Source organism: Corvus moneduloides, chromosome 6, assembly GCF_009650955.1.
Source record: "Corvus moneduloides isolate bCorMon1 chromosome 6, bCorMon1.pri, whole genome shotgun sequence".
Lineage (NCBI taxonomy): Eukaryota > Metazoa > Chordata > Aves > Passeriformes > Corvidae > Corvus > Corvus moneduloides.
This window is the reverse complement of record NC_045481.1, coordinates 23,577,666-23,602,721: the sequence shown is the minus strand read 5'-3', so window position 1 is coordinate 23,602,721 and position 25,056 is coordinate 23,577,666. Positions and strand designations below refer to the sequence as shown.

The window sequence follows — 25,056 nt, the reverse complement described above, 5'->3', positions numbered from 1 at the left end:
AAAGAAAATGGAAGACATGTGTTTTAAAGCCTTAATTATTGTTTTGTTTATTTTCAACCAGATATAACCACCAGTAAAGTGGAACAGATTCCATATGGGGAGAGGGTAACCCTTCGTCCAGAACCTCTACCAGACAGGCAAACATTTCAAAAAGGTAGGAGGTGTTTGGCTAGCTCTCAAACAGTTAGTTAGCTCTTAAGAAAAGTTGTAAAACACTAAAAGCTTGTTCAAACTAGGTAACTCTTGTTTAAGCAAGAACCACCTCTTCAGAGGTCCATAAGAATAACAGTTTATATTGTCAAGAGGAGTACTGCAGTCAATAACTTAGCCACTTTAAACATTCAGTTTTATAGCTCTAAGTAGGATTGCACAGTGTGGTTGTCTGTTACAGTTTGGAAAAGAGATAAGGTCTGATTAAGTCCATCCTAGCTCACATATCATGTATTTCTGTATACTTTTCTTGCACTCTTGCTTTTGCCTTTTTTTCCAAAATAGTAGTTTGGATTTCCATGGGTTTCTCCCTTCAGAGCATCCAGGTCGCTACAACAGAGAAAGAGATCGTGAGCCTTATTTTGAGCGTCAAGGTAATTCCAACACAGATCATCGGGACTTCAAGAGAGAGCGGGAATTGCACAGAGACCGTGGTTCTGTGGACTACGAACGAGAGAGATTTGAAAAAGAGCGGCATCCCCGAGATGATAGGTAGGTGATTTTGGAACACCGTTAAAATCAATACAGTTGAGGCTGTATTGTGTATCAGGCTGTCCATTTTGCCTGTGAGGTACATGTTCATTTCGCTCTGGATTCCGTAGTGGAAATTCTAGAAATACACAAAATACTCTTTTGGCAGGGTTCTTCCTACTACACCTTCAAGAACTCAGTCTTACCGTGACAAGAAAGACCATCCGTCCTCCAGGCGAGGTGGTTTTGAAAGGCCATCATATGAAAGAAAGACAGATCGTCCAGCATATGATCATGGGCCTTCCATGTTTGGAGGTACAGTTTCTCAATCTTGAAGTCATGCTGGAATATTATGAAAAGTAATGGACTTGCAGAGGTGAAGATCAGTTGGTAGAAGATTAATTGATTTGCAGTATTGGTTTGTTCAGAATGTATAATTCAGGAAAATTTCTTTAGGTGGTGGCATTTAGTTTTGTTTCTCAGTGGTGATGAGATCATGAATGAAACAGTTATATACTCTGCTAAAAACTGTCTGTGATTGCATAAGGCTTAAGATTAGAAATTTTAATTATTTTGAGGACATAGCTGTGAATTTAACTTAAAATAATGAAGGTCTGTTTAAATCAGCTCAGCTGGGTATGAACATCTTAATTTTTTTATTTTACTGAACTAAGAAAATTCTTCTGTCCAAACACTGGAATTTGAAGGTGATCGTAGAAATTACCCTGAGGAAAGGATTCCTATTTCTGCTCCATCAATGCCTCGTCAGCCACCACCTGCTCCACGAGTAGAAAGGAAGCCAGAATCTAAAAATGTAGATGATATTTTAAAGCCGCCAGGACGGGATAGCAGGCCAGAGAGGGTGAGTATACATTCTGAAAGCTACAGGTTTCTACAAGGTGTGTATTCAGATGAAATGCTGGTGGATGTAGTATGTTGTGAACAAGTGTACGTTTGAGAAAGCTCTGGAAATTAGCTTGGTTCCTTTGCAAATGCCTAAGAGTGTTGTAGCATAGCTATTAGGAGTCCACAGGAGAGGTAGACTTCCTGGGAATGCTCAAAGCAAATTAGTGTGTAATATTACAGTATTTTGGTCTCTTCTGAGGTCTTCACTTGGGTTTTTGATGTATCAGGGGAAATGTACTATATTATATAAGAAAGAACACAATTTAGGCTATGGAATATTTAGATAAGTTTCCTTCAGTTGAATGCATGAAGTAAGTGAAACTGAACCAGATCTATAACATGCGTCCTAAACTGCTGAGATGATTAACATCAAAAATTCTGAATTCTGTGGAACTACTACCGTTTTCCTGGTTTCTGAAACAGGCAGTGAGTGCTTGATGATGTGCAAAAGTGGGAGCTCACAGCACATAATTCTCTAGAAGAAAATCTTTGCAAAAGAGATTCTGTTAAATGTAGTACAATATCGTATGTTCTTACATGATCTTTGTTTCAGATTGTGATCATCATGAGAGGGTTACCTGGCAGCGGAAAGACACATGTAGCAAAACTCATCAGGGTATGTAAACAGGCACTCACTCTGTAGTGCTGCTTGCCTTTTACATGTGCTTCCTCTGCTGTTTGCTTTCTGTTTGCCTGGAATTCAAGTCTGTTGTTACTTCATGTTCCATGTCTTCATGTGGTGTGTGAATCTCCACCACTATTAGCAAGCAGGAGGGATACTACTCTCTTCTTGTTCTGAGTATTGAGCAGGGAACTGATGTTGGCCAAAAGTATTTTGAAGATCCTGTGTAGCAGAATGGAATTTTTACAGCAAAGATACATGCTTTCTTTTTGCTTTCTTCCCAGGATAAGGAAGTAGAATGTGGAGGACCTGCACCAAGAGTGCTCAGCCTGGATGACTACTTTATCACTGAAGTGGAGAAAGAGGAGAGAGACCCAGATACAGGGAAAAAAGTTAAAAAGAAGGTAGTCTTAATTCTGTTGCTTTTCTTGACAAAGAAACAAGACACTGGAAAAACAGGGGCAATCAGAATTCCAGTCTGTGGGTTGGGAAGGGTGCAGAGGTCTCTGGGCTGTTTTTCAAAACAAGCCAATATAACTTAGGGTGGTATGAGCAAATTCTTAAAAACCGACCTGAAAGGTGTTTTTCTCACACGAGTGTACTTTGTGGTCGTAACATTCAGATGTTGAATATTAGCCATTTTACAGATGTCCTCTTTCTTAATGCTTTTGTCCTTGGTAAAGGTGATGGAGTACGAATATGAGGCTGATATGGAAGAGACTTATCGTACCAGCATGTTCAAAACTTTCAAAAAGACCTTGGATGACGGCTTCTTTCCCTTCATTATCCTTGATGCTATCAATGATAGAGTGCGACACTTTGAACAGTTTTGGAGTGCTGCAAAAACAAAGGGGTTTGAGGTAATGGAGCCTAAATAGCATTTGAACTTGCTAACAGCCATATGCTGATGTTTCTAAACTTTTGAGTAGAAGGTGTCTCCCACATTCAGGAAAAATGCTGTGGTGTACAGTTACAAGTTTACCTTTTGTAAAGTAAACAACTTAAAACTGCAGAGTATCACAAGGTAGAAAAAGAGCTCTAAAAATTAATTTATAGTATTTAATATTGTCTTTTTTCTTTCTAGGTCTACTTAGCTGAAATGAGTGCAGATAACCAGACGTGTTCCAAGAGGAATATTCATGGACGCAAGCTGAAGGATATCAGCAGGGTAACTATATAAATCTGGAGTCATACTGTGCTTTTGGTCCTGCTGTTGTTTAAAAACTATAGACTACATAATGCTTATGCTTTTCCTGTAAGAAGTACTGGTAGTTATTTCATGGAATTCATTAAAATTACCGAAGTACAGATACATCTTGTTAGCAATCAGAAACCAAATATTCCCCAATGGATCTGTTAGACTTTTAGAGGTGCTTCATTTTTGTGTGTGTTTTGTTAGATGTCTGATCACTGGGAGGCAGCACCACGCCACATGATGCGCTTGGACATTCGTTCTCTGTTGCAGGATGCTGCTATCGAAGAGGTGAGAATCTCTGTGCTTGTTAAAACTACAAATTAGGTCAATATGATGATATTGAAAATACGAAGCAGACAAAGATATCATCACATCAAGGCAGTTATAGTTGGCACTGTAGAAAGCTAGAATCACTGTGTCAGGAAAGTGTATTCCATTATTCTTATGAATTACCACAAACATGAAGGTACATTGTTACCTTTTATCACCGTTTTGAAGCTCAGACTTAGGCATCTTTGAGCAAGAGTTGAAGTCATTTTGCTCTTAGCAACTGTTGAATACCAATTAAAGAGATTAAAGAGAATCTTTGCACTCTTGGAAGAAGTGCTGAGTTTCATCTAGGTTACTGGATTATTTAGATCATATTTTGAAAAAGTAGTTGAAGAAAGTAAGATAAGGAAATAAATTGGAACTCAGTTCTTGTTTTGAGAAATACAGACATGTAGCCGAGAATGAAGTAATAAGTAACATGTAGCAGAAGGTTACAATTGCCTTTTTACTTCATTTGCAGTTTGCCGTGACATGCATCTTTGGTGTGTCAGCTTACTTACTGTTGCATTCTTCGTTGGCAGTTGTGTCAGGAGCTCTGGGAATAAATTAGTGTGTTAACTGTATGGTCTTTGTGAATGAGACATAGCTGCTTGTTGCTGTCAGAACAGCTCTTGAGATGGCCATAGAAACTGGTGGACTGCTTAAGTAGACAGAGGGTCTTTGTGGTTTGTCATGATGTTAGTAGGCTATTATTAAATCTCCAGATTTTTTGCACTGGAAAATAGTAGTCTTCAAGAGGACAGCAAAAGGCTCCACTCTAAAGTAGGCTCAGAGAATAGCAGGTTGGAGTTTACAAGGTTTTGCAAATTATGTAAAAAAATGTACATACTTGGGGAGTTTTATGTATTCCACAGTATATGCATGAGTCCCCATTAGGGCTGTGGAGCCCAGAAAGTATGGCATTAGATGATATATGGCTTCAAGCGTTCATGTATTTTATTATGCTGATCTCTGCGGTTACTATTATTCTTTACTGTGATTCTAAAATATATAAAAGATAAAGGCTCAGTAGAGATGTTCTATGCAGAGAGAGACATTCCAGTTATATGTAAATGGCAAGTTTAAGAACTTTTTCTGAGATTGCAAGTTTGTGGGTAGCAGGAGTAGTATCTTGCTGTTACAGATACTGGTAACACAAGGAATGCATGTGAAGGAAGGGAATGAAAAATTTTTGCTTTTCCCCAGAAAATCTTTGCGAAGATTATTCTTTGTCACTCTGTTTCTAGAAGGGAACCTGCTTCTGAGGAAAGCCAGAATGGACACAGTATTCATATATATTGCATCATCATGCTTTCAGAGATGAATCCTTTCTTTTCTCTTCTATTTGAATTTGGACATCTCTACTTACTTTGTTAAAAAGAAAATAATAAAAGCCAGGCAATGCCTTCTAAGTCTGTGCACGTGCTTTGGAACAGGTGGAGATGGAGGATTTTGACGCAAATATTGAAGACCAGAAAGAAGAAGTCAAGAAGGACACAGCAGAGGAGGAAGAAAGTGAACTGGTAGGAGACACATCAGCCATCTCTAACAAATTGTTCATTAATGTGTCTGAGGGAGAATCTCAGTCTTACAAGTGCCAACCCACTGCTGTTCTTAGCAGTGCGATCTTAATACACATGTTTCTAGTAGTTTCTTACTTAAACATTTCTAGGAGAACTTTAATGATAAATCATATTATTTCTTCCTAATTTATTTCTAAGAATATGTGAGTATGTGCCACAAACAATATTGTCAGTGGAGCATGGTAACATGCCTCTTAGAGACATTTTAAATTGCAGTACGTAATAGGTGCTGTCTTCCAGATAATCTAAGAATTACACTAAGTGGAGAGATGGGAACAATGGGCAAAGATTAATTTAGCTTATTTCCTTTCACGTGTCTAAAGAACTCTCCTCAACTGTCACAGTGTATGACAACAGTTATGAAGACTGCTTTTTCTGCCACGGTTGACTGACTTTGTTTGTCAGGTGGTATTTCCAAGGTGAGGCATTAGGTCTCTTGGATAAATGAAGGTTATAGAATTGCCCTGAGGGCTGGCTTTTTTAGGTATGTATTTTAAAGGCTACAAAAGGCTTCCTGCTGTAACTTCTTGGTATGTGTTGGAGCTGCAACTGGTCCGTGCTTGATGAGTTGAATGTCTCTAATCTTGGTTCCCACAACCAAGCAGTTAAAGTTCAATAAACAGGAAGTAACCAAAAATGTCTGAGTTGAGCAAAGTGCTTTTCCTTGATGGAAATTTACTCTTCCTCAGGAGTGACAGGTCAGGAAGCAGTTGAAATATAGAATCTAAAAAAAGCTTAGGAAAAGTGGATTCTAATAAACGTCTGTTTTTTTCAACATGACTCATTTATTCTTTTTACTAAATTATTCTTTGGTGCAGAGTATGAGACTGCATGAAGTGTGGTTAGAACATTTCAAAGACATCCATGGTTACAAGAATATGGCTGCTAGTCCCATTTCCATGAGTTATAGCCAAAAGAGAAAGTTGTCTTTAGCTTTTGAGACATCTGTGCATAAATTTGTGTGTATGTATGTGTTTATGGGTTCGGGGGAGTGTCCTAATGTACAGCACATATAACAATAGGCCTTTTCTTTGAGACAAAGAGAAAGCTTGGTGGTGAAAACTATGCAAATTATTAAATAACTAAAAGTAATCTGCATATAAGAATGTGTTCTGTTCAGATTCACAAGATATGAAAAAGAGCAAAGCATTATCTGCTGTATGTAATCTCTGGAATTCAGTCAGATGGCTAATCTCAGAGAATTATGTCTGACAGAAAGTGAAACAGGACACTGTCTTTGGTATGTCTTGCCTTTTTGAGAGCATTTGGTAAGGGTTCTGCAATTCATTTTGCTGCATTTAATCCTGTGGGAAAAGGGAGGTCTGAAGCTCCTGCCATCTGGCAGATACCCTTGAAAAATCCAACTGTCTTGTACCAAAGGATAAAGTCTGAATCTTTGCTTATCCTATTTGAGGACCGGGGTATTGTATAGATTCAGCACACAATAGGCCATTTCACACCATCAAAGTCACTGTTCTTGCTATTATCAACTCCCATAGGATTGTTTGTAGCATTCAGACAATTCCTGCTTTTCTGTGCTTGATGGTATGAATTATTGATACATTTAACTTAGTGTTCTCACCAGTGTATCACACATCACTTTGTTTAATGCAGGCTTTTAGCTGTGGTGTAAACTTTCTGAGCAAACTTTAAGGAGCAACTTGGTTTAAAAGTATAAATATATGTATATACATGACATTTATTTATTTGTTACAAGGAAATATTTCAGCACAAACTGTCTTGGTTTGCATTAATTACAGATTTGATTAAAAACGAGAAAATCCAGAGATCTGATAACCTCAAGTCACTGATATATGCTTGATAGCAAAAAGGTCATTCAAGGACTTTGTAAGAGCAGTGCTGAACATAACCAAATGCAGTGTGGCTCTCTGGAATTTACTGGAATACACTAATTTCGTAACACGTAGTATTAACAAATACATGTATATTTTTACCACAGTGGAAGCGACCTATAAATAAATCAGGAAAGAAGTTAGTGTAATAAAACTGGTTCGTGGATTGTTTATTTTCTTCTTGAAATCTTCTAGAGTAGTTCTTTTCCCTCTCTATTAAAAACATTCTAAAAATAATGGAATTCTCACAGGGCTTCTAGTCACTACCTTGAGCTTTTTTATGTGTTTGCAGAGGAACATAAGTACTTTTATACCAAATCTGAACAGCTGAAATGAGAGTTGCTTAGTAACAATTTACTTGTCAAAGAATATAAAAAGAAAAGATAACAGGAAGCTAACTAGAATAAATAACCTTTTTGCCAAATTTATTATCATTATGCTCACTTACAAAGAATAAACTGGCTAAAGATCATTACACATGGTGACATTATTTGTAGGGAAAAATTGTTTTAAAAGAATCGTTGAGCTAAGAGTACTAGTTTAAAATGAAAAATAATACTTAAATCCTAGTGACTTAGCAGATACTCTCATTTAAACAAAAAAAGTTGTTTAATTGTGGATTAACCACTCATACATGAATTTAGCATGTCCCTTCGAAAGGAGTAAGTGAAGCCTGTGTGTAGTGAATCTGGGAATGTGTTCATAAAAGCTTACCGTAACTTTTTCATTTGTGTTTGTAAAGCTTTGGGTATTCTTTATGCCTGAACGTTGTGTTGCAGTAACTTTGCCACCTAGGATAATGCAATACAGTAACTGTGCACACAGTGCCTTTGCTATCTGTTAGACTCATTCTGGAGTTCTGTGTTTGCAGGGGGCAGCACTCTTGTAATGATTTGCAAGGGCTGCTAAAATCACTGAATGGGAAGTGGATGCAGAAGTTCTGAAATACCGAGTAATTGGTCTCCTTCACCTGATAATGAGAATTGTGCCTTACAAAAAGAAATACCTTAAACTCCCATTGTAATGCTGTTTCCAGTTCAAAAGTGATATGCATGTGTGTCTCTCTCTAATCCTCCGAGCTTCTTTCTGTGTATGATTTAGGGTTACATTCCGAAAAGCAAATGGGAGATGGACACTTCTGAGGCAAAGCTAGGTGGGTATTTATTTTTTCCTGTTTCTTATAGTTGGTATCTAATGATGTTTGCAAGACCTGAATTTTTGTTTTAACTGTGCCTCCTTACAAAGACAAATAAATGTGTTGATTTCATACATGTCTGAAACTGCAAAAGTGTCTGTACAGAAAAGGAATTTATCTTCTGCCAGAGACAAGAGACTTTACTACTTTCTAATCATCACTGTTTTATATACTCATTAATTGTTGTTCCATCTGTTCAAGGAAAGTACTTTGCCCTAAAATTTTAAAAAAGCAGTATTTATATTCTTCATCTTTCCCATGTTTATTGTTTTTATATAAGCAAAGAGTCAACTTACATTGCGCTGTACTCTTTTTCATATTGCATACCTTTTTTCCTAAGTGTCATCAGTAACTTCTTACATTCTTGGAGACATGTCTCATAGCTGAACTGTATTGAAGATGTTCCTCACTTTCCAAAATTGACATTTGTGAGGACAAAGTACTGGCATGCTTTGAAGTTGGTTCTGAATGATTAGGTGTCAGTGGATCTTTTCAACATCTTAGGCATTGAAAAGTTAAAAGTTCATTATCCTTCGCAGTTCCAGGAGAGCAATAGAATTCTTCTTAGTAGTATGCAAACTGGACTTTCCAGGGGCACAAGGGCATGGTTTTTACTGCACTTTTTTGTTCTGATTAGTGCTGACATTAGGATTCTGTCAAAGTCGAAAGCAACTTTCAGGCAGAAATGCATGCACTTTGCCTATGGTGAAAGGATTATTCATGGAAAGGGGTTTCTGGTCATTATGATCAGTTTTGTTATGGTTTTTTTTACTGAACAGTAAAGGTTCTAAATGAAGATTTTATCTAGACAGTCTGCTCAGAACTGCTATTTTTGTATCATGTCCGTGAGAAGCCACAAATACCCGAATGGGACACAGCATGTCTTAATATTTTGAGGTTTGCTTCTGCATGTGTGGTACAGCCCTATGCATCATTACTTTCCAATAACCAAAATCACAACTGCACCATAGAAATAGCATTAGAAGGTCTGGATTACATAAAGCAGCCTTTCATCTTGTGATGTTAAGGGCTTAGCTACACCATCTCTTCTGCTGCTGTGCTCTCTTTTAAGTCATATAAATAGTTGTGGATTATACTGATGATGAGGCACCTGCAGTACAAGCAGAGGCACCTTGTACTCAATAATTTTGGCATACCAAACAGCTAGGCAGTTAGACAATTCAGTCAGGATTGCTCTGCATTTTTGTTACAAGCAATGATTTCTTTAATAATGTAAGATTTTTTCTTAAGTTTATATTAAGAACTGTATTGCATTTCCTTCCGTAATGAAAACTCCATAATGTAAACCACGGGATTTTTATATGGTCTCCACTTAAATGTAAAATGGGGAGCAAGCAGCAGTCACTTTTATGCTGAAGTTACTTGCAATAATCCTTTAACAGTCAACTTCATTAACAAACCAGATGTTAGCTTGCTGTGAGACACAGATACAAGTGCTGAGAAGGGCTTCCTGTTAAATCTGTATTCACAATTCTACTTTTATAACTACCCTCTAGATTCAGTTTTATATATATGTAGGACTATAGATTAAAAGTAAATTCTGACAGAACTTAGCTTTTAAAAAAGCCAGGCATTCCTATGTAATGAATGCAGTTTCTTTGGAAAATTGCTTGGCCAGGGCAGACGACTTTTAGCTCAAGGTGTACATTAGAAGCACTTGCAGTCTGTGAGTAAGAATTACTATATTTAGTTCACAATAAGACTTCATTGTAGATGACCAATTATAATTATTTCTGGAAAGGCATGTAAACGGTGGGATGCATTTGTTACTCCAAAATTGAGTTATTTCCTGGGAGTTGGCCTGCCCATTAGGTTTATTGTGTTAGTCCCAGAGGGCACACATTTGCAGAATGACGTAAGTGCAGACTCCAAAAACGATGTTCGGAGTCCTGTTTTGCTTTTTTGTTTTCTTTCCAAGTAGATGATGTTACAGGAAAGCACAGTAAGATCTTGCTGATTGTAATAAACCTCAGAAAATGTCTCGAAAGTTTAAGTTCTTTAGCTGCAAACACTGACTTGTGACAATTGCCAAACATATGCCCCAGAGCTCTCGCTTTAGCACAGATTTACTTTACTCTTACATTCTTCTTGAGTATATGTGTGGTTTATCATTTCCTTACATGCTGTGCACAGCCACAATTTTATTCTGCGAGTCTACCCATGGGTCTTCTCAGTGCTTAGTGCACATGGGTTCTTATACTGAAATTTAAAGTAATGGACTCTCACTTTTAAAATTTGACTATAGTGTTTAGTGCAATGCTCTGTTTCAAGGTGCGGCTTAGTGGCAAGTTCTACAAACTTTCAGGAATGGAGAAATGAGGTTTGGTGTAGCTGGAACTTTGATACCATTGTAAAATCTGCTCTAGAATACAAACGGCATTCTACATAAAACTTTGTGGCTTTTTTATAAAAAGGGCAAAACTGAACTGATTTATTTAGGTTTTGAAGGAGCTAATTAAATTAGTTACTTTCAGATGTTACTTTTAAAATTCTAAAGGTGAGTTCTTAAGTTTTGTGGATTTTCAAAAATGATGCTGCTTTGTTGTTTTTAAAACTTGAAATGATAAAATGATGTTCAATAGTTTAACACTAAATAATCAGCCATAAATAATCACAAGCACCAGTGTTATAAAATGACACCTTGTCTCATTTTCAGAAAAGAATATTCTGAAATAATCCTTCGTGGCAGGTTTTTGACATTTGTGTAGTGTCTACTGCATGACACATGTACCTTGAACCACAATAGTATGGATGGAAGCAGACCCCTCTGGAAAAACAAACTTCAAACATGGAAGGAGATAACATTTTAAAATAAATTCTGTGTAGCAGTAACAAAAGGGACAGAGGGGAACTGCATATTCAGAACAGCTTCTGAGCTCCTCTGCTGCTGTTTGAGCATTACACATTTCTTGGCGATGTTTTCAGTTGTTTGGTGTGCAGCAGGGAGCGGGAGACTGAACTTACTTTCACATTGGTAATGAGGTGAACTTGCATCATAGCATGTTGTCTTCCAACAGGAATATGTCTGTCTACAGGTATTTGCCAACAGAGAGCTCCTCAATTTTCACTTCTTCATGTTCCTAAATGCTCCTCAATGAGTTTGTTGATCTCCTTTTCAATGTTATTTTTTTCTGGAAACACTTAACACTACAAATTACCTACATTGACTGAACATAATACTGAGAAACAATGCAAGTACGTTATGTGCTGGAGTAACAGAGGAATATTATATAAATCAATTTTGTCTTCTAGAGGGAGTGGCGTCTTTCTGTGGAGATTGAGCATCAAATTTGGCAGATTTAACTTAGAGCAAAAGAAGAACCTTAACTAAATCATGTAATAGATACAAATATTCTGAACACTTTTCTTAAATGTTGGCTATTTTAAGAAGCAGGGAGATTATAATGTTTTATTAGAAGAAGTTCTGTATCTGTTCCAGGGAAATGGGGCAAAGGTGGAGTCTTTAAAAGGTTTTCAGCTGTATGAGGGACAAATAATTTTATTAGTTTATGGCATTTAAATTATACTAGCATGTCTACAGTACCATTGCCTCACATTATCTCCATTGTTACTCTTCTCTCTCCCATATTAAGTAAAAAAACTCATCTCTGAACTGAGCTTCTTTAAGTACATACCTTTGAACATCATCTTCTGCTATCCAGAAAATAATGCTGCCTTGTATGTGGTCTATTTCTGAGGCCTTTTGTGGGTGAATTTAATTACAACAGTGACCTCTGAAACAATATTTCTTACATCACCGGTAATGGTTTAATGAATGTAATTGCCAAGCTTAGTGTTCTTTCTACACATACTTGAATTGTTGGCTTATAAATTGGTAGCTTATGTTGACAGAAGTAACAGAATTTCCCTTGACTTGTAAAGCTGGTTTCCTTTTCATGCTTTGTTGTTCATAATCTTACAATGAGTGTTTCATCTCCTTTCCAAAGACAGTTTGCCACATAATTTCAAGAAGGTGTTGTTTTCTTTACTGAGAATAAGTGTCTAAAGAGGAACAAAATTTTAGAACCTAGGAACGGAATTGTTTCTCCTCATGTTGTATCGGTTCAATAAGAAAAAGAAGAAAATGAGGACTGTTGGACAAATGTACTGCTCAAATATTTATGACTGACCTCTTACACCATGAAAGAAAAGATTCTGAGATGTTTTCCTCCCAGTCCTGGAAGACTTTTTAAGTGGTTTGCCTTATGGGGAGAGAAAAAGAAAGGGGAGGATCAGGCTTTCCAAGGAGCTTTTTGTTTAGCAGAAACAGTATCTCGAGACTTGTCTTTGATGCATTAAATTATATAATTGCCACTTGTTCCCTGATACTGCATGTATGCCATGTTTGACACAGTATTGATCCCCAAATTTGGGAAAAATGCTACAGCTTTAGTATTGTGTTCAAATATAGAAAGATGGATCTGTGGTTCCTAGCTATTGTTGGCTATATTGTACTTGTAAGGACAGACTCCATATAGATACAGAGGAGCAAACTTTTTTCTCCCTCGTATAGATAACAACACTGTTATTGCCACACAGTTGACGTGAAAGATCAATAAAACTTGAAAACTGTGTTGAGTCTTCTCTAGTTTATTTCAACTCTCATCATTCCACCTGTCAAGACAAGCTGGATGTACAAATTCTGCTGCTCGTTCTTTTGAAAAGTTTTCCACTCTCGTCTTGTTTGTGTGAATAATAGAAAAAATAATCTCCCTTAACGCTGAGGCTCTGTGTTTGTTCTCAGACAAGCTGGATGGTTTGCGGACTGGCACTAAAAGAAAACGTGACTGGGAAGCAATTGCCAGCAGAATGGAAGATTATCTGCAGCTTCCAGATGACTATGATACACGTGCTTCTGAACCTGGAAAGAAAAGGGTAATAAATTTTCAAATGACTTACTGTCTGTATATAGCCCTTTAATGGTCTCTGTGAAAGAGAGTTTATATCAAGTCATTCAATGTCTATGAATATGGGAATTCCAGTGACTCACTTTTCATTTTGCTGTTCCATTAGATTCTGTAAGAGAGTATTCTTGCAAGTAGGGTCTTCCAGAGGTAAACACATTAATTATAACGAAGCTAGGAATTGTAGATTATACAGATTAACTAGGCATGACATGGTCTGAATACAAAATGCTACATGTTTAAATTCTATTGTGAAAAAAGAGGAAAATCATAGAGGGAGATGAAAGAGAGGTAATAGAGGTAATACTTTTTTTTCTCCAAAATAAAAAGAACAGCTTTTGCCACTAGAAGTAATTTGAATTAACTTTCGGTGTTCGGGTATTGTTTTGCTCTGTAATGTCAAATAGAAAACTGGTAGTACTGGACAGCGTCCCTGAGAGAAATGGAGATACTTAAGACATTGGCAAAGGAGATGATGGTGGAAGAAAGCTTACATTTCTTATCAGTAGGAATGTCAGGAGTAGTCCAGGTAGACTGTGGATAGGGAGGTGCTGGCAGAAAATTGATAAGGCTACGTTCCCCAGTAACACACTGGCCTGAATGAGACTAATCAGTATGTAAAGAAGAGCTCCTTCACTTACTCTTTTTTCTTGTCCAGCAATGGTGTGTTTCAGCTGAGTTTCTGGACTGCAGCCTTTCCTCGTTGCCTCTCTCACTCCTTCCTCCCTGTTGCTCTCCCTCCCATCGGTGTCTCATTTTGTGGGTGTCACTGTGTATGTTTGAACAGGATAAATGCAAGGGATCTGCATTACCATGAAGAGGTGCAGTGTAGATATGGAGATGTAAAGATGGGTAAATAACATATGTATGAAAAAGTTTAGTGTAAAGAAATAGTGGAAAGATTTAAATAGAAATGTACTACACAAGATAGAGAAGAAAACTGTCCTTCATTCATTTATTCCTTGCTGACTTGCTCTTTAACACTGTCTTTCTGTAGTTTCATAGTCATCTTCTATATGTTTCTGTTGTGCAATTGAAAGACAGATTTCACAGAAAATTAAGACAGTAAATGAGTCTTGGATAATTCTTCCTGCAGAAAGCATTGCTTTGAACAGAGAAATAATTGTAGTAGTTACACTTCAATTCTCAAAACTATAGCACTGAAATGGAAAAAGGTTATCATCTATACCTTTCTTCTTACTCCATAGAACACCTGGTATATTCAATTAGAAATAATTACTCTTCTTTACCTATCAGAAAAACAAAAAACCCCCCAAAAAACCAAAAAAAAACCCCAAAAAACTTACCTGTTCTAAGGAAAATGAGTAGAAATTAGTATTCTTGTACTCTTACTTATAGTGGAAAGCCTAGACTTGTATCAGGATTTCTTGAAAGATTATTGTACTGATAGGATGTTCTCTGTAGGTGCGATGGGCAGATCTAGAAGAAAAGAAAGATGCAGACAGGAAAAGGGCCATTGGTTTTGTTGTTGGACAAACAGACTGGGAGAAGATAACAGATGAAAGTGGTCATCTTGCTGAGAGAGCCCTCAACCGCACCAAGTATATATGAAAAAGTGGTTAAGTGGATTTTTGTGCCTTTAAGGTAAATATTCAGTCTTCTTGTGTGTTGATAGCCTTGATGTTTTTCGAGAGTTCAGGCTGCAGTTCACACCATTGTTAGAGTTCTCCCAGACAGGGCTGGGATTGATTTGGAATTGATTTGGGATTGATTTGGAACTTTGTATAATACGTGTGAGCTGTGCCTATGTCAACATGCACCCTTCTGTACAGCATCTGACAATAAAGGGAGAAGGATTATCAGCTATCAAATCTCCCAACCTTATTACAAGGAAGCCTGTGGTTTCATTAAGAGTAGTTTAGCTGTGTGCCTACTAGTCCTGTTGAGTTCAGATTTTTGCTTGCTAGATCTTAATTCTAACCATGTTAACTGCTGGTTTACATGACGTAACAAACTTTTCCTTTTTTTACAGGCCATTTGCTCTGAGGAGAAGTGAACCAAGGTGTCATGAGCATCTTGCATGGGTCATGTCACTCCCACCTTCACAGTTTTTCTTTGTTACTTTAGTTTCAGCAATTTTCTTGGGATACTGTCAGATAACCGGTGCCCTCAAAAAACTCGTTGAATCCCACTGCTCCTAAGTGAGAGAGACAGTTTACGTTTTAATATTTTTGAAGGGGAGGGAGGGGGAGGGTCAGTAGTTTTAGCTGCTCTTTGTGGGATAAAGTGGAAGGATTAGACAGATGTTACCTCCACTGTACCATCACAGAATGTTTATCACCTTTGCTCTGTGGATGTTCTCGTTTTATACTGTATGTACCTTGTAGCTTATTGTATTAGGAAGCAGAACAATAAATTTCACTATAAACTCAGTGTTCTCGGTGGACCATATAGTATGGTTTATGTTTGACATTTTAAATGTGGTCTGCGTTCATATGTTAGTGCTCAGAACCATCCTTACCTGGAAGATGTCGTGTGCTCATGTTCTGGAATGTGTCCTGTCTTCTAGATTTTTCACCTGCTCTTCTTCTCATAGACAGATCCATTAAGACCCCAGGTCTTCCTGCCCTTTAGGAGTTCATGTTCCTGGAAAGCAGGAATATCATTATTTTTTGGATCCTAGTTTCTCAATTATGTCAAATTTTCGTTACTACGTGAGTATGAATTCTGTTGGGTGGCTCTATAATGTTCAAGGTAGCAGTGTATGAAAAACTTGTCTTTAATGCTCAACATGAAAACAGGTACTACAGGCTTCTCTGAAGGACAGCCTACAAAATTTGTTTTGGTCTTATTATGTCTTTTAGTCAACAGTGATCCCTATCAGGGTGTTTTGTTCCATTCATTAGACTACTGTCTCATAGAGATACATCATTAAAAGAAGTAACAAAGACCAGAAGTTATGCCCTTCTATTCCTTTGATGAATGTGTTAAGCTTGCTAAAAAAAAGATAAATGAATAACAGTCCACACTATTAAAAGTGATACAGATTCTTCATAGATGCTGGGATATCACTTCTGCAGAGCATCTGTTTTGCTGATGAAAACTTTCTTTTGTCCTCCCAGGTTTCAAAGCAAATGCTTTGCATTAACAGTGTTGTAACCAGGCAAGAGGTTTAAATCTGAAAATAATTGCTGTTTTAATGGTGAATTGAATTTTTTCTCCTGATCTTTCTGAGGAAAGAAAATGAAATCCTGAATTTTCCTTCTCTGTTGAGTGATTACATTGTGCTTTGCATCTAGGTTGGTAAATCAACTTGTTCTGGTGTGGTGGTAGTTCAGGTTGTTAAAGGAGAGCATGGTTGTAATAGATGGGTTAGAAAACATTCTAATGTTTTGGTTTGTTGCCTGCTTCTCAGCCTTGTCTGTGATGCATGATTAAAAGTTCTTTAGTAAACAAGGGGAATAGCTGAATGTGCGTTATGCCCTGAATATGTTTAATACAAGAAAATTAGGCTCCCTGATTGCAGCATTTTTAAAATAGAAGGTATTAAATGTACATTTTCTGTGTACGTGTACTTTACATAGCATATATATTCCTGAAAATGTTGATAAGTAAGTACTCTTTGAGTTGTGACAGAGAATTGTTGTGACAAAGGGAAACTAATAGTTAACAAGAAATCAGTATTGTGTATTGCTGTGGAACTCAGGTGACCTTCACTTTGGAGAAGTTACTCTCAGGTATGTGTAAAATGAGTTTCAGTCTATACTCAATTTTCCATAACAAAACTGGAATTCTTGTGGCGCACGAGTTGATGCTGTTTCTTGACTCTTAGGAACTGATAGTGATTTTGTCTGTATCTTTGGTAATACAACTGTACCAGATCCTTTTCTAACATTTTTCTTTCCAGACTAAAGAGTATTTCTGGAGCATTCAAATGGATAGTGTGTGACAGAAGTTGTTCATTGGTTTTACCAATTTTGAAATTATTTTAGCAGATAATACCAACTGGTTATGTCATGCTGTTTATTCTGTGGTGCATGTAGAACTAAAGAAAAATGTGCAGAGAATATACGTAAAATTTTTCTTTACTCTGATGAGAACAGACAGAAAATATATCAGTCTTGAAGTTTAAGGCAAAATTCAGTTATGAAGACTTACCGTTGTAGACTGTTTGACCAGAAAAGGCTGAAGGGCTTGGGTTTTGTTGTTTTCCTGAAGTTCAGAAGTTTTCCCCTTCTTTAGTACAGAAATATCAATATATCCATAAGCTTTGCCATTTGTTTCAGTTGAATGCTTAGCAGATCAGTCTTCAATTTCTTGATGGCAAGTGGCTCTGAAAGAAAATAACTTATGCCTGAACTACAACCTATAGCAGATTCTACATACTGTAGACCTTCAGTGACTGAAGAAATCAAGCAAAAAGGAAAAATTCATCATTGCTGCTGGCAGAACTGAGAATAGCTAGCTAGTCCCTTGCTTGGCTCATAACCAGAGGTTGGTGATTAGGGATTTTACTTTTGTCTGGAAAGTCCTTCAGTACAGAATACATTGTCTTGATTCTGATTTAGTTCTTACTCATTTGCTTGCTGATATTCAGTGTAACCTTTCACAGCACAGAGCAGAAAGAATACCAACTTTCATTCATGACTAAGTAGAAAGATATGCATTTAGCACTCTCATGTAGTGATCCATCTTTGACCATGCATGCAATTGTGCTAACTCTAAGTTGAGTTGTTTCTGTGCAGTGCATCACGTGGAAAAATTCAGCTCTGAAAAAAAATCAGCTGCTGCAGAATGGTGTTGCTACCTTCTCAGCAAAGTTGGCTGTTGAAACAGTATTTTCTGTGAATTACAGTTTCTTATGACACTTCAGTTTCTTTCAAGTCCATTTGCTTTTTTAATATTGAAGCTACCTGTCTCATGATAGAAGTACATGTGGTTTTTGCAAGGGATGTGCAACATGCTGTGCTACGTGAATAGAGCACAGTTGTCATCTCAGTCATCTTGTGTTTTACTGTAGGATTGCTCATTAAGTGATATTCTGACTATGGTGAGAAAGAGTGAAATAATAGCTGAGAGTATTAGATCAGTTCTAGAAATTTGGTTTTCTGTTTCCTTGAATGTTTACATCAACATAGATAAATAACTTACCTTGCATTATTAGTTCCCAGTCTTTAGAAGGGAAGAATTGGTATTGGTACAAGCTTTATTTCTCAGACATTAAGGTGGGTTTGGCATTTTTTGAACTTTGCTTCAGTCATCTTTATTAACCCTGTGCGTTAGTTTTTCCTTGCCTGTCTGTTGGTACATAAAATACATAACTGCTCTTGTCTCATTGTAAGGCATTGTTTTAACTCTTTTCTGAAGCCTTTTTATCTCTGAGCAATCATTTAGGTAACCATGGAGATACTAAGCAGGATTTCAGTAGAGTCTTTTCTGAAAGGATTGAATTGGAAAAGCAGAGTTGTGACATTACACTGAAACAGATGTATTAACCTATCCCTAAAAAGCCCACATCTAATCCAGTTGAATAGTTAAAAATTATCATGGAATTGTAAGTTGCAAGTCACATTAGAAAGTATGATTCCTGCAGAAGAATAGTGTGTTGGTAGTGTGCTTTTAAGTGAGAGAGAAGAATATGACCTCACTAGCCAAAATCAGTTTTTCCCAATTCGAGATTTCAACATCACTGGAACACTTGGAGAATCCTTTTCAAAGGAATAAAGTAATTCTGCCTGTGGGACGCCTTGTTGTCACCTAAACAAATGTATTGTTACCAGAAGAAAAAATACTTTGTTCATTTATTTAATGCGGCTGTCGTGGTGAATAATTTCATGCCCTTAGGACACAATTTCCCTTAGCAGGTTGTGCCATCTTATTATTCATGTTGCTGCCACAAAATTTTGGAAACCTATGCAATACTGGACAGACCTTAGGATTTGAAGAAACATGGTTGAGCTGGGTTTGGAAGCAAGCTGTGCTTTTTTTGCTATGAAGTTCCTACTGTCTCTGGCAGCATGCAGCTAGCTAACTCTGAGCTGACTGAACTGAAGCCCTGGAACTCCCAGGACTATTGTAATTCAGCATACATGGACTGGAAAGGAGACGCAGTACTGAGTTTTCTTTGCTTGTGGAATGTTCACATGGCATGCATCCTCAGGAAGGTAAATAATGACGGATACATGGTTCCTTTCTGTTACGTCTCTCTTCACTATTTAATGTTTCACAGATTACTTCTGGAAAATGAGTTCTAAATTCTGAACTTGTGGTCCACTGATAATTTGGGATCAAACTGCAGCAGGGCAACTTGCATACTATGAGAAAATATTTGAGGAGCAGAGGTGGCCATCTCAGTTGAGATCTGTACACTTGCAGCATCAACAGTTCTTAAATTGTGGTTATACTTAGTTTTCTTATCATAGTAGAAATGAGAAAGAACAGAAGTTTCATAGAATTTAAAATATGAATGGCACATTTCTGGTTTGAGTCTCTAGGGCAATCATCTTTATTCTCTCATAAAATTTGAATCAAAATTGTTTTCTCTTCTACTCGTCTATTTCTACATGCATGAATCAGAATCCTTCAGCCAACTAAAGGACTGTTTACTCCAAGGAACTCTTCTAGGTTCTGCTCAAGATTAATCACTTAGTTCTGCATGGTGAAACTTTTGTTTTATTTTTACCTGTGTAGTGTTCCAGCAATTGTAATGTCTTTTCCAAATTTGCATGGTATCAGGTCTGCAGCCTGGAGCCTTAAGTCTTCCTCATGTATGTAGATTGGAAAATTACTAATGACAATATTCCATTCAGGTGAATTATCACCTTCTAGCTGATTAATACTGTTTGGAAGCAGAATGTGCTTTTATTCATGATTTTGCTTAAATCAGGTAAGCTCAAAGTACTGTTAACAAACAAAGGCACAGCAAGTTACTGCAAATGGAGAGGCAAAAGTGTTTTGAAGTTGCTTATATTTTCTATTCTGTGTTAGGTTTCTAGTCAGGAGGCTCTAGTCTCTTTGAATTTTAGGATTTAGTATTTCAATATGCAAAACCAAAGCTGTCTCGGTGGAAATGGCACGGTTTCATTTTTTCCTAAGGTTTTTCTGCCTTGTAGAACTCTGATTGAATCTTTTTGGGAGGGGAGGCCTCTCCCTATGACTTGTGCTCTGGAATGTCAGCCAGTCAAGTGTTTCTCCATACTGTTTGCCTTGTATGTGTGTATAGGGACAACTTTTGTTTCCATAACTGGTCAAGATACACATGTATGAATGGATGTTCAGCTTTACACAAGAAATTCCTAATGCTTTTCATTAGGATGACACCTGAACTGTCTGCTGTGACCAGTATATTCCTGTATGAAGTTACTGTGTTTGAACAGTTAGTACACTAAGGAATACATGAAGACTGCAAGGTTGTCATCATTTCACCAATTCCTGTGATGTTGCTGTCTTTGGAGAGAAATTAAAACTGCAGTGGTCCTTGGGGAGGGGAAAAAAAAAAAAAAAAAACAACAACAACAAAAACAAACCCAAATAAAGCAAAAGAAACAAACAAAAAAAAAAACGGGAGTTCAGTTAGTTTTACTCTAATTATCGGAGCTGGAATCTGTCTTGTGTGGGTAGAATGTGCTAGCAGCTCCACTGTCCGAGATGTCTGCTTTAGCTACTACTGGCTGCATATACATTTATGGAGGAAAATCTTAAATTAATCCCTGCCATTTTTTGCCTGAAGGTCAAGAGTATAGTTGAGCAAGCTGATTGAGAAAGCAGCTTGTCTTGAAGAAGCCTTTTAAGGGTCACATGTGAACTGAAACATTGCCAAAAAAAAAAGTCTTTCAAATCTAACATTTTTTCTGTTTAAATCTTGTAGGACATTAAATGTCTGGGATTAGCACAGAAAGGGAGCAGAGCTGCAAGTCTTCCTGGAGTCAGGGTGTAAATAGCCTTTAACTGCAGCAAACCTAAATATTTGTATTGAAAATTACTTTAGTGGTGACATACACCGTATGTGGATGACAAGATATCTTAAGCAGCAGTTAAATTTTTTTTTTTTTATTATTCTGTTTTGGTAAGTCTGATGCAAATAATAATAAAAGTTTTGTTTGACTGCTGTTGCTGACCCAGGTACAAGCCTTTGCATAGATGTGGCTTCTGTTATTTTGAGAAGACTGTATTACTCTTTGAAGGACAGAAAACATAACCTTGCTGACAAACATCTGCATTGTTACAATGTATTCATCTGTGGATGCTCAAAACTCTTGTGCAAGCGATGAGTCTTTACCGCTATGCTTTGATGTGTTTGTTTTTCCATTTCCATTGAACTGCAGTTGCCAAATTCTTTTCTTTAAAGGCATGGACAGATCAACTAGTCTGGTAGCAGATCTCATTGTACTCTACAATTAGTCACACAGAAATCAAGATTTTTCAGGTAATGACAACCAGATGGCACTAAAGCATTGAATTCATGTTAGGACTACATTGGGGAAAAAAAGCATGATATTGATTCCACAATAATTTGATTTTTGTGGTTTCATATTGGCTGATACACTTACAAACCAGTAACTTCTACTTCATGAAGGAAAGTGACCACTTTTCTATGAAAAAAAATCAGTGGATTATCATTGTTCTGTTGTATGGAGTATCACTTGCAGCCCACAGTCAAGATTTTGTGCTCCGTTGAACCTACAGCCTGTGTAAACATGGAACAAGCTCTTTCTTCTTCTTTAATGAGAGGCATCAAAATTAAATGGTCATATATATCCTCCTAAAAAGCTTGACAAGTGCTGACTTCTAATGGAAAATGGGATTTAATTTGCTAATAGCTGCTTTTGGAGTGTAAAGTCTTTAAATGCACTGTAGTAAGAAATAATGCTTCTGAAGCCTTACAGGTTTTCTTACTGCATCTTTTGTGAGTTTTGTTTTTTGGGTTTTTTCTTCTTGGAGTGAAGAAAAATAGGGATAAATATCCAAGCCAAAACACTAAGGATACTTCTTGTAGAAGAACCTGCTAACTTTACTGTGGCTAAGAAGTCCCAGAACTTCAGCTTGATCCAGAGGCACTACTGAGATCTGTCATAATGAAGCAAACTTGCAGCTCTAGCGTGAACTGTTCAAATGGGTTTCCACAATATACAATATGATTGCTGCACAGTTTGCAGGAGGTACTTTATAGTTAGGGAGGAATGTGAATATTTTTTTCCAAGAAGTTTACAATCTACATGTTCCTTTATTAAGAATATAACCATTTATATCTCCTTTCCCTTCTCCCAATATGCAGAGAAAGTCTGCTCTAAGGCTGAAGGGATGGCCCTGAAGTTGACTTGGGTATAAACGTCCTCATTTTTACTTCAAAGCCTGTCTGTTATGGTCTCATTGTAGTGTATATGGTTCAGATGTAGTTTGAGAAGAATATTCAGGTACCTTTTAAGCAATTCTTCTAGTAATCTTTTGGAAGAGGCACTAAATTGGTGAGTATGCTGCATTGCTAGCAGTATGCTAACAGTGCATGTGTGTTATGTTCTGCTTGAAGACAAACTTGGAGCAAAATAAAAATTAACTCAAAAGCTAGATTTACCTCAGTAAAACCAGAAATGACTGTTTGACTTCGGTTCAGTTTTGGGGAACTGTTGAGACCTGTGACCTTCAGTGATAAATATTTCTTCATCGCCTTCTTTATCAGTTTTATCCAGTGCTGGCTTGTAGAAGGTTGTCTGAGTCCTGCAGACTTCCGTCCTTCTCTTGTTCCTCAGCTAGACTTAGCAATGTGCTGTGTTGAAGGAAAGGAGTTTCTAGAAGTTAAAACTGGCACGATTTATGTTTTGCTTATGCAAAAATGCTGATCGTATCATGTCATTTTGCACTCTGCTTTGATAGTTTTTTGGATTCTACGTAGAAGTAATTCCATTTGAAAAGGTACAGTTGTTCAGAGAATATCTCTCTCAAAGGCTATTCTTTACTACATCCTCTGATGCAACAGCAGCCAGTGCAGTCAGAGTTCTGGAGATGAGTTCCTCAACAGTGTCTGTTACTGCTGAACAATCTCATACCAGTTGTCTTTCTCAAGGAATATTGCAACATTTCTCTCTTCATTCAGATGTTTCTTCTTAGCGTATGAAGTTTTTGGTGTTAAGTTCTGTACACAGAAAATATGGGTGCTGTGTTCTTGTGCATGGACAGTTGTTTATCATTCCTAGTGAAACAAAACTTCACACTACTTACAAGTCTGCATGAGGTACAGGGTTAGTAATGAGAGGACTACATTCTTGGAGGAGTGTAGTTTATTTAAGTTTTTCATCTGGGTGTTTTTATTGACAGAGTGATTGATTTCAAATGTCATTGCCTGCCAAAGACTCTTCTTGCAGCAGCTCCTTATCAGTCTCTTTATCTAGATGAATGCTTTAGGTTAAAACCTTGGTATATTAGCTCCTTCAGTTTAGGAAACTTGGCTTTCTAAGACACAAATGTATAGCTTATCTCCTGTAGTACTCATTGGTTTTCCTTTTCTGGACTCTTGTAGCATTTCCTTTTATCTTAACTTGTCCTTGGCTATGTGCATCAAGATGAGGGGGCATCTTTTTCTACAGTGAAAGCTACCTGTTAGCCTTGAGGTACAGGAGAGACAAAGAACTTCTGTCTTGTGATAATTAACCTACTTGGGCATCATTTTTTAATGCATTTTCTAGCACAGGTCATGAACAAATGTGTAATGCACCTCATGTGTATTACATAAAACTTAAATGTGTGGTGATGATGAAATTAATTTCCTTTACATTCAGTTCTCCAGCTGGATTAGTCCTATGCAGCAGAGATTGAAGACCTGTACATGGCCTTCAGAGCCTGCTGCGCTGCTATTTTTGAAGTTTCAGACTTTGCTGTAATTTCTTTTTTCTCAGTGTCAAGTTGCATACACCTGGCAAGTAGAGTTCAGTGTAGCTGAATGTACACATGGAGTCTGTATGTAGTAGAAACATTATTAACTTTCTGCAATATGGAGGTTGCTTTTTTTTTTTACTAGTTTCACTGTTCCCAATCTTTGATACACAAGCAATAATGGAAGTAACTAGTTTAAAATAATTAACATTATTGAAATACTTTACAAATATGCATATGGTTGGCATCTTCCCTGGCAAAAAGAGTATAATTAGCCGCAAAATCAAGACTGGACAATATTCTAGGGAATTTTGGAAAGTGTAGAAGGGTAGGAATACATTGTGAAAAAATTAGAATTGAATTCAGCATTCAATGTCAGATTCCTCTCTTTTTGCTGATTTTCTACCTGTGATAAAAGATGAAGGTTCTGAAAATAGCATAGTATGTAAAATACTGCTTTTAAAATAGGATAATATGTAAAATACTGCTTTTGTAATTAGGCACCGCAGTTTTTTGACTTACACTGTTACCAGCTGGTATTTTTTTGTTTGGCTGTGGTTTTTTGCTGATGTCATTGTCACAGAATTTGGTTTCTTTTAAGAGCAGTTTTGCTTTTGGAAGCAGCATCCTATCTCTGGCAGTCACTGACATGTTGCCCTTGAGCCCTATGCACACAGGGATTCCATCCTGCCCCCAGGATGCATCTGAGCCAAGCTCTGAACAGTTAATGTGGAGCAGATAAGCCCCGTTACCTGAGCAGGAATGGCACAAAGATGCATGTCTTCAGGGATGCTTCTCAGAAATCACCTTGTAACTCCTCATAGAGTAATTAAGTTGATTTTTATTTAGGGGTTTATCCTGTCGAGTTAGTCCTCTTCCATTCTGCATTTGGGGGAATGCTACATCTTCGTGTGGAATAGTGGATGAATCTCTTGTAATTTGGAACTGTGTATGGTGTGG

General features: G+C 37.2%; 1 protein-coding gene across 6 annotated transcripts in view; it reads left to right on the top strand.

Annotated features, from left to right (window-relative positions):
• Window positions 1–24,282, top strand: part of YLPM1 (YLP motif containing 1) — a 44,786-nt gene extending 20,504 nt beyond the window's left edge. For 2 of the 6 annotated variants that reach the window (XM_032110702.1, XM_032110700.1), the window contains exons 8-21: window positions 62–154; window positions 528–702; window positions 851–996; window positions 1,356–1,543; window positions 2,141–2,203; window positions 2,494–2,613; window positions 2,893–3,069; window positions 3,294–3,377; window positions 3,609–3,692; window positions 5,150–5,236; window positions 8,251–8,302; window positions 13,110–13,240; window positions 14,695–14,874; window positions 15,263–24,282. In XM_032110702.1, the coding sequence (XP_031966593.1) occupies window positions 62–154; window positions 528–702; window positions 851–996; window positions 1,356–1,543; window positions 2,141–2,203; window positions 2,494–2,613; window positions 2,893–3,069; window positions 3,294–3,377; window positions 3,609–3,692; window positions 5,150–5,236; window positions 8,251–8,302; window positions 13,110–13,240; window positions 14,695–14,841 (1,547 nt within the window). In that variant the 3' untranslated portion in view covers window positions 14,842–14,874; window positions 15,263–24,282. Of the gene's footprint in view, window positions 1–61; window positions 155–527; window positions 703–850; window positions 997–1,355; window positions 1,544–2,140; window positions 2,204–2,493; window positions 2,614–2,892; window positions 3,070–3,293; window positions 3,378–3,608; window positions 3,693–5,149; window positions 5,237–8,250; window positions 8,303–11,021; window positions 11,137–11,617; window positions 12,938–13,109; window positions 13,241–14,694; window positions 14,875–15,262 lie in introns of those variants that run through there. The other 4 variants (XM_032110701.1, XR_004240588.1, XM_032110704.1 and 1 more) reach the window with 4 other exon arrangements.
• The last annotated feature ends 774 nt before the right edge of the window (window positions 24,283–25,056 follow it).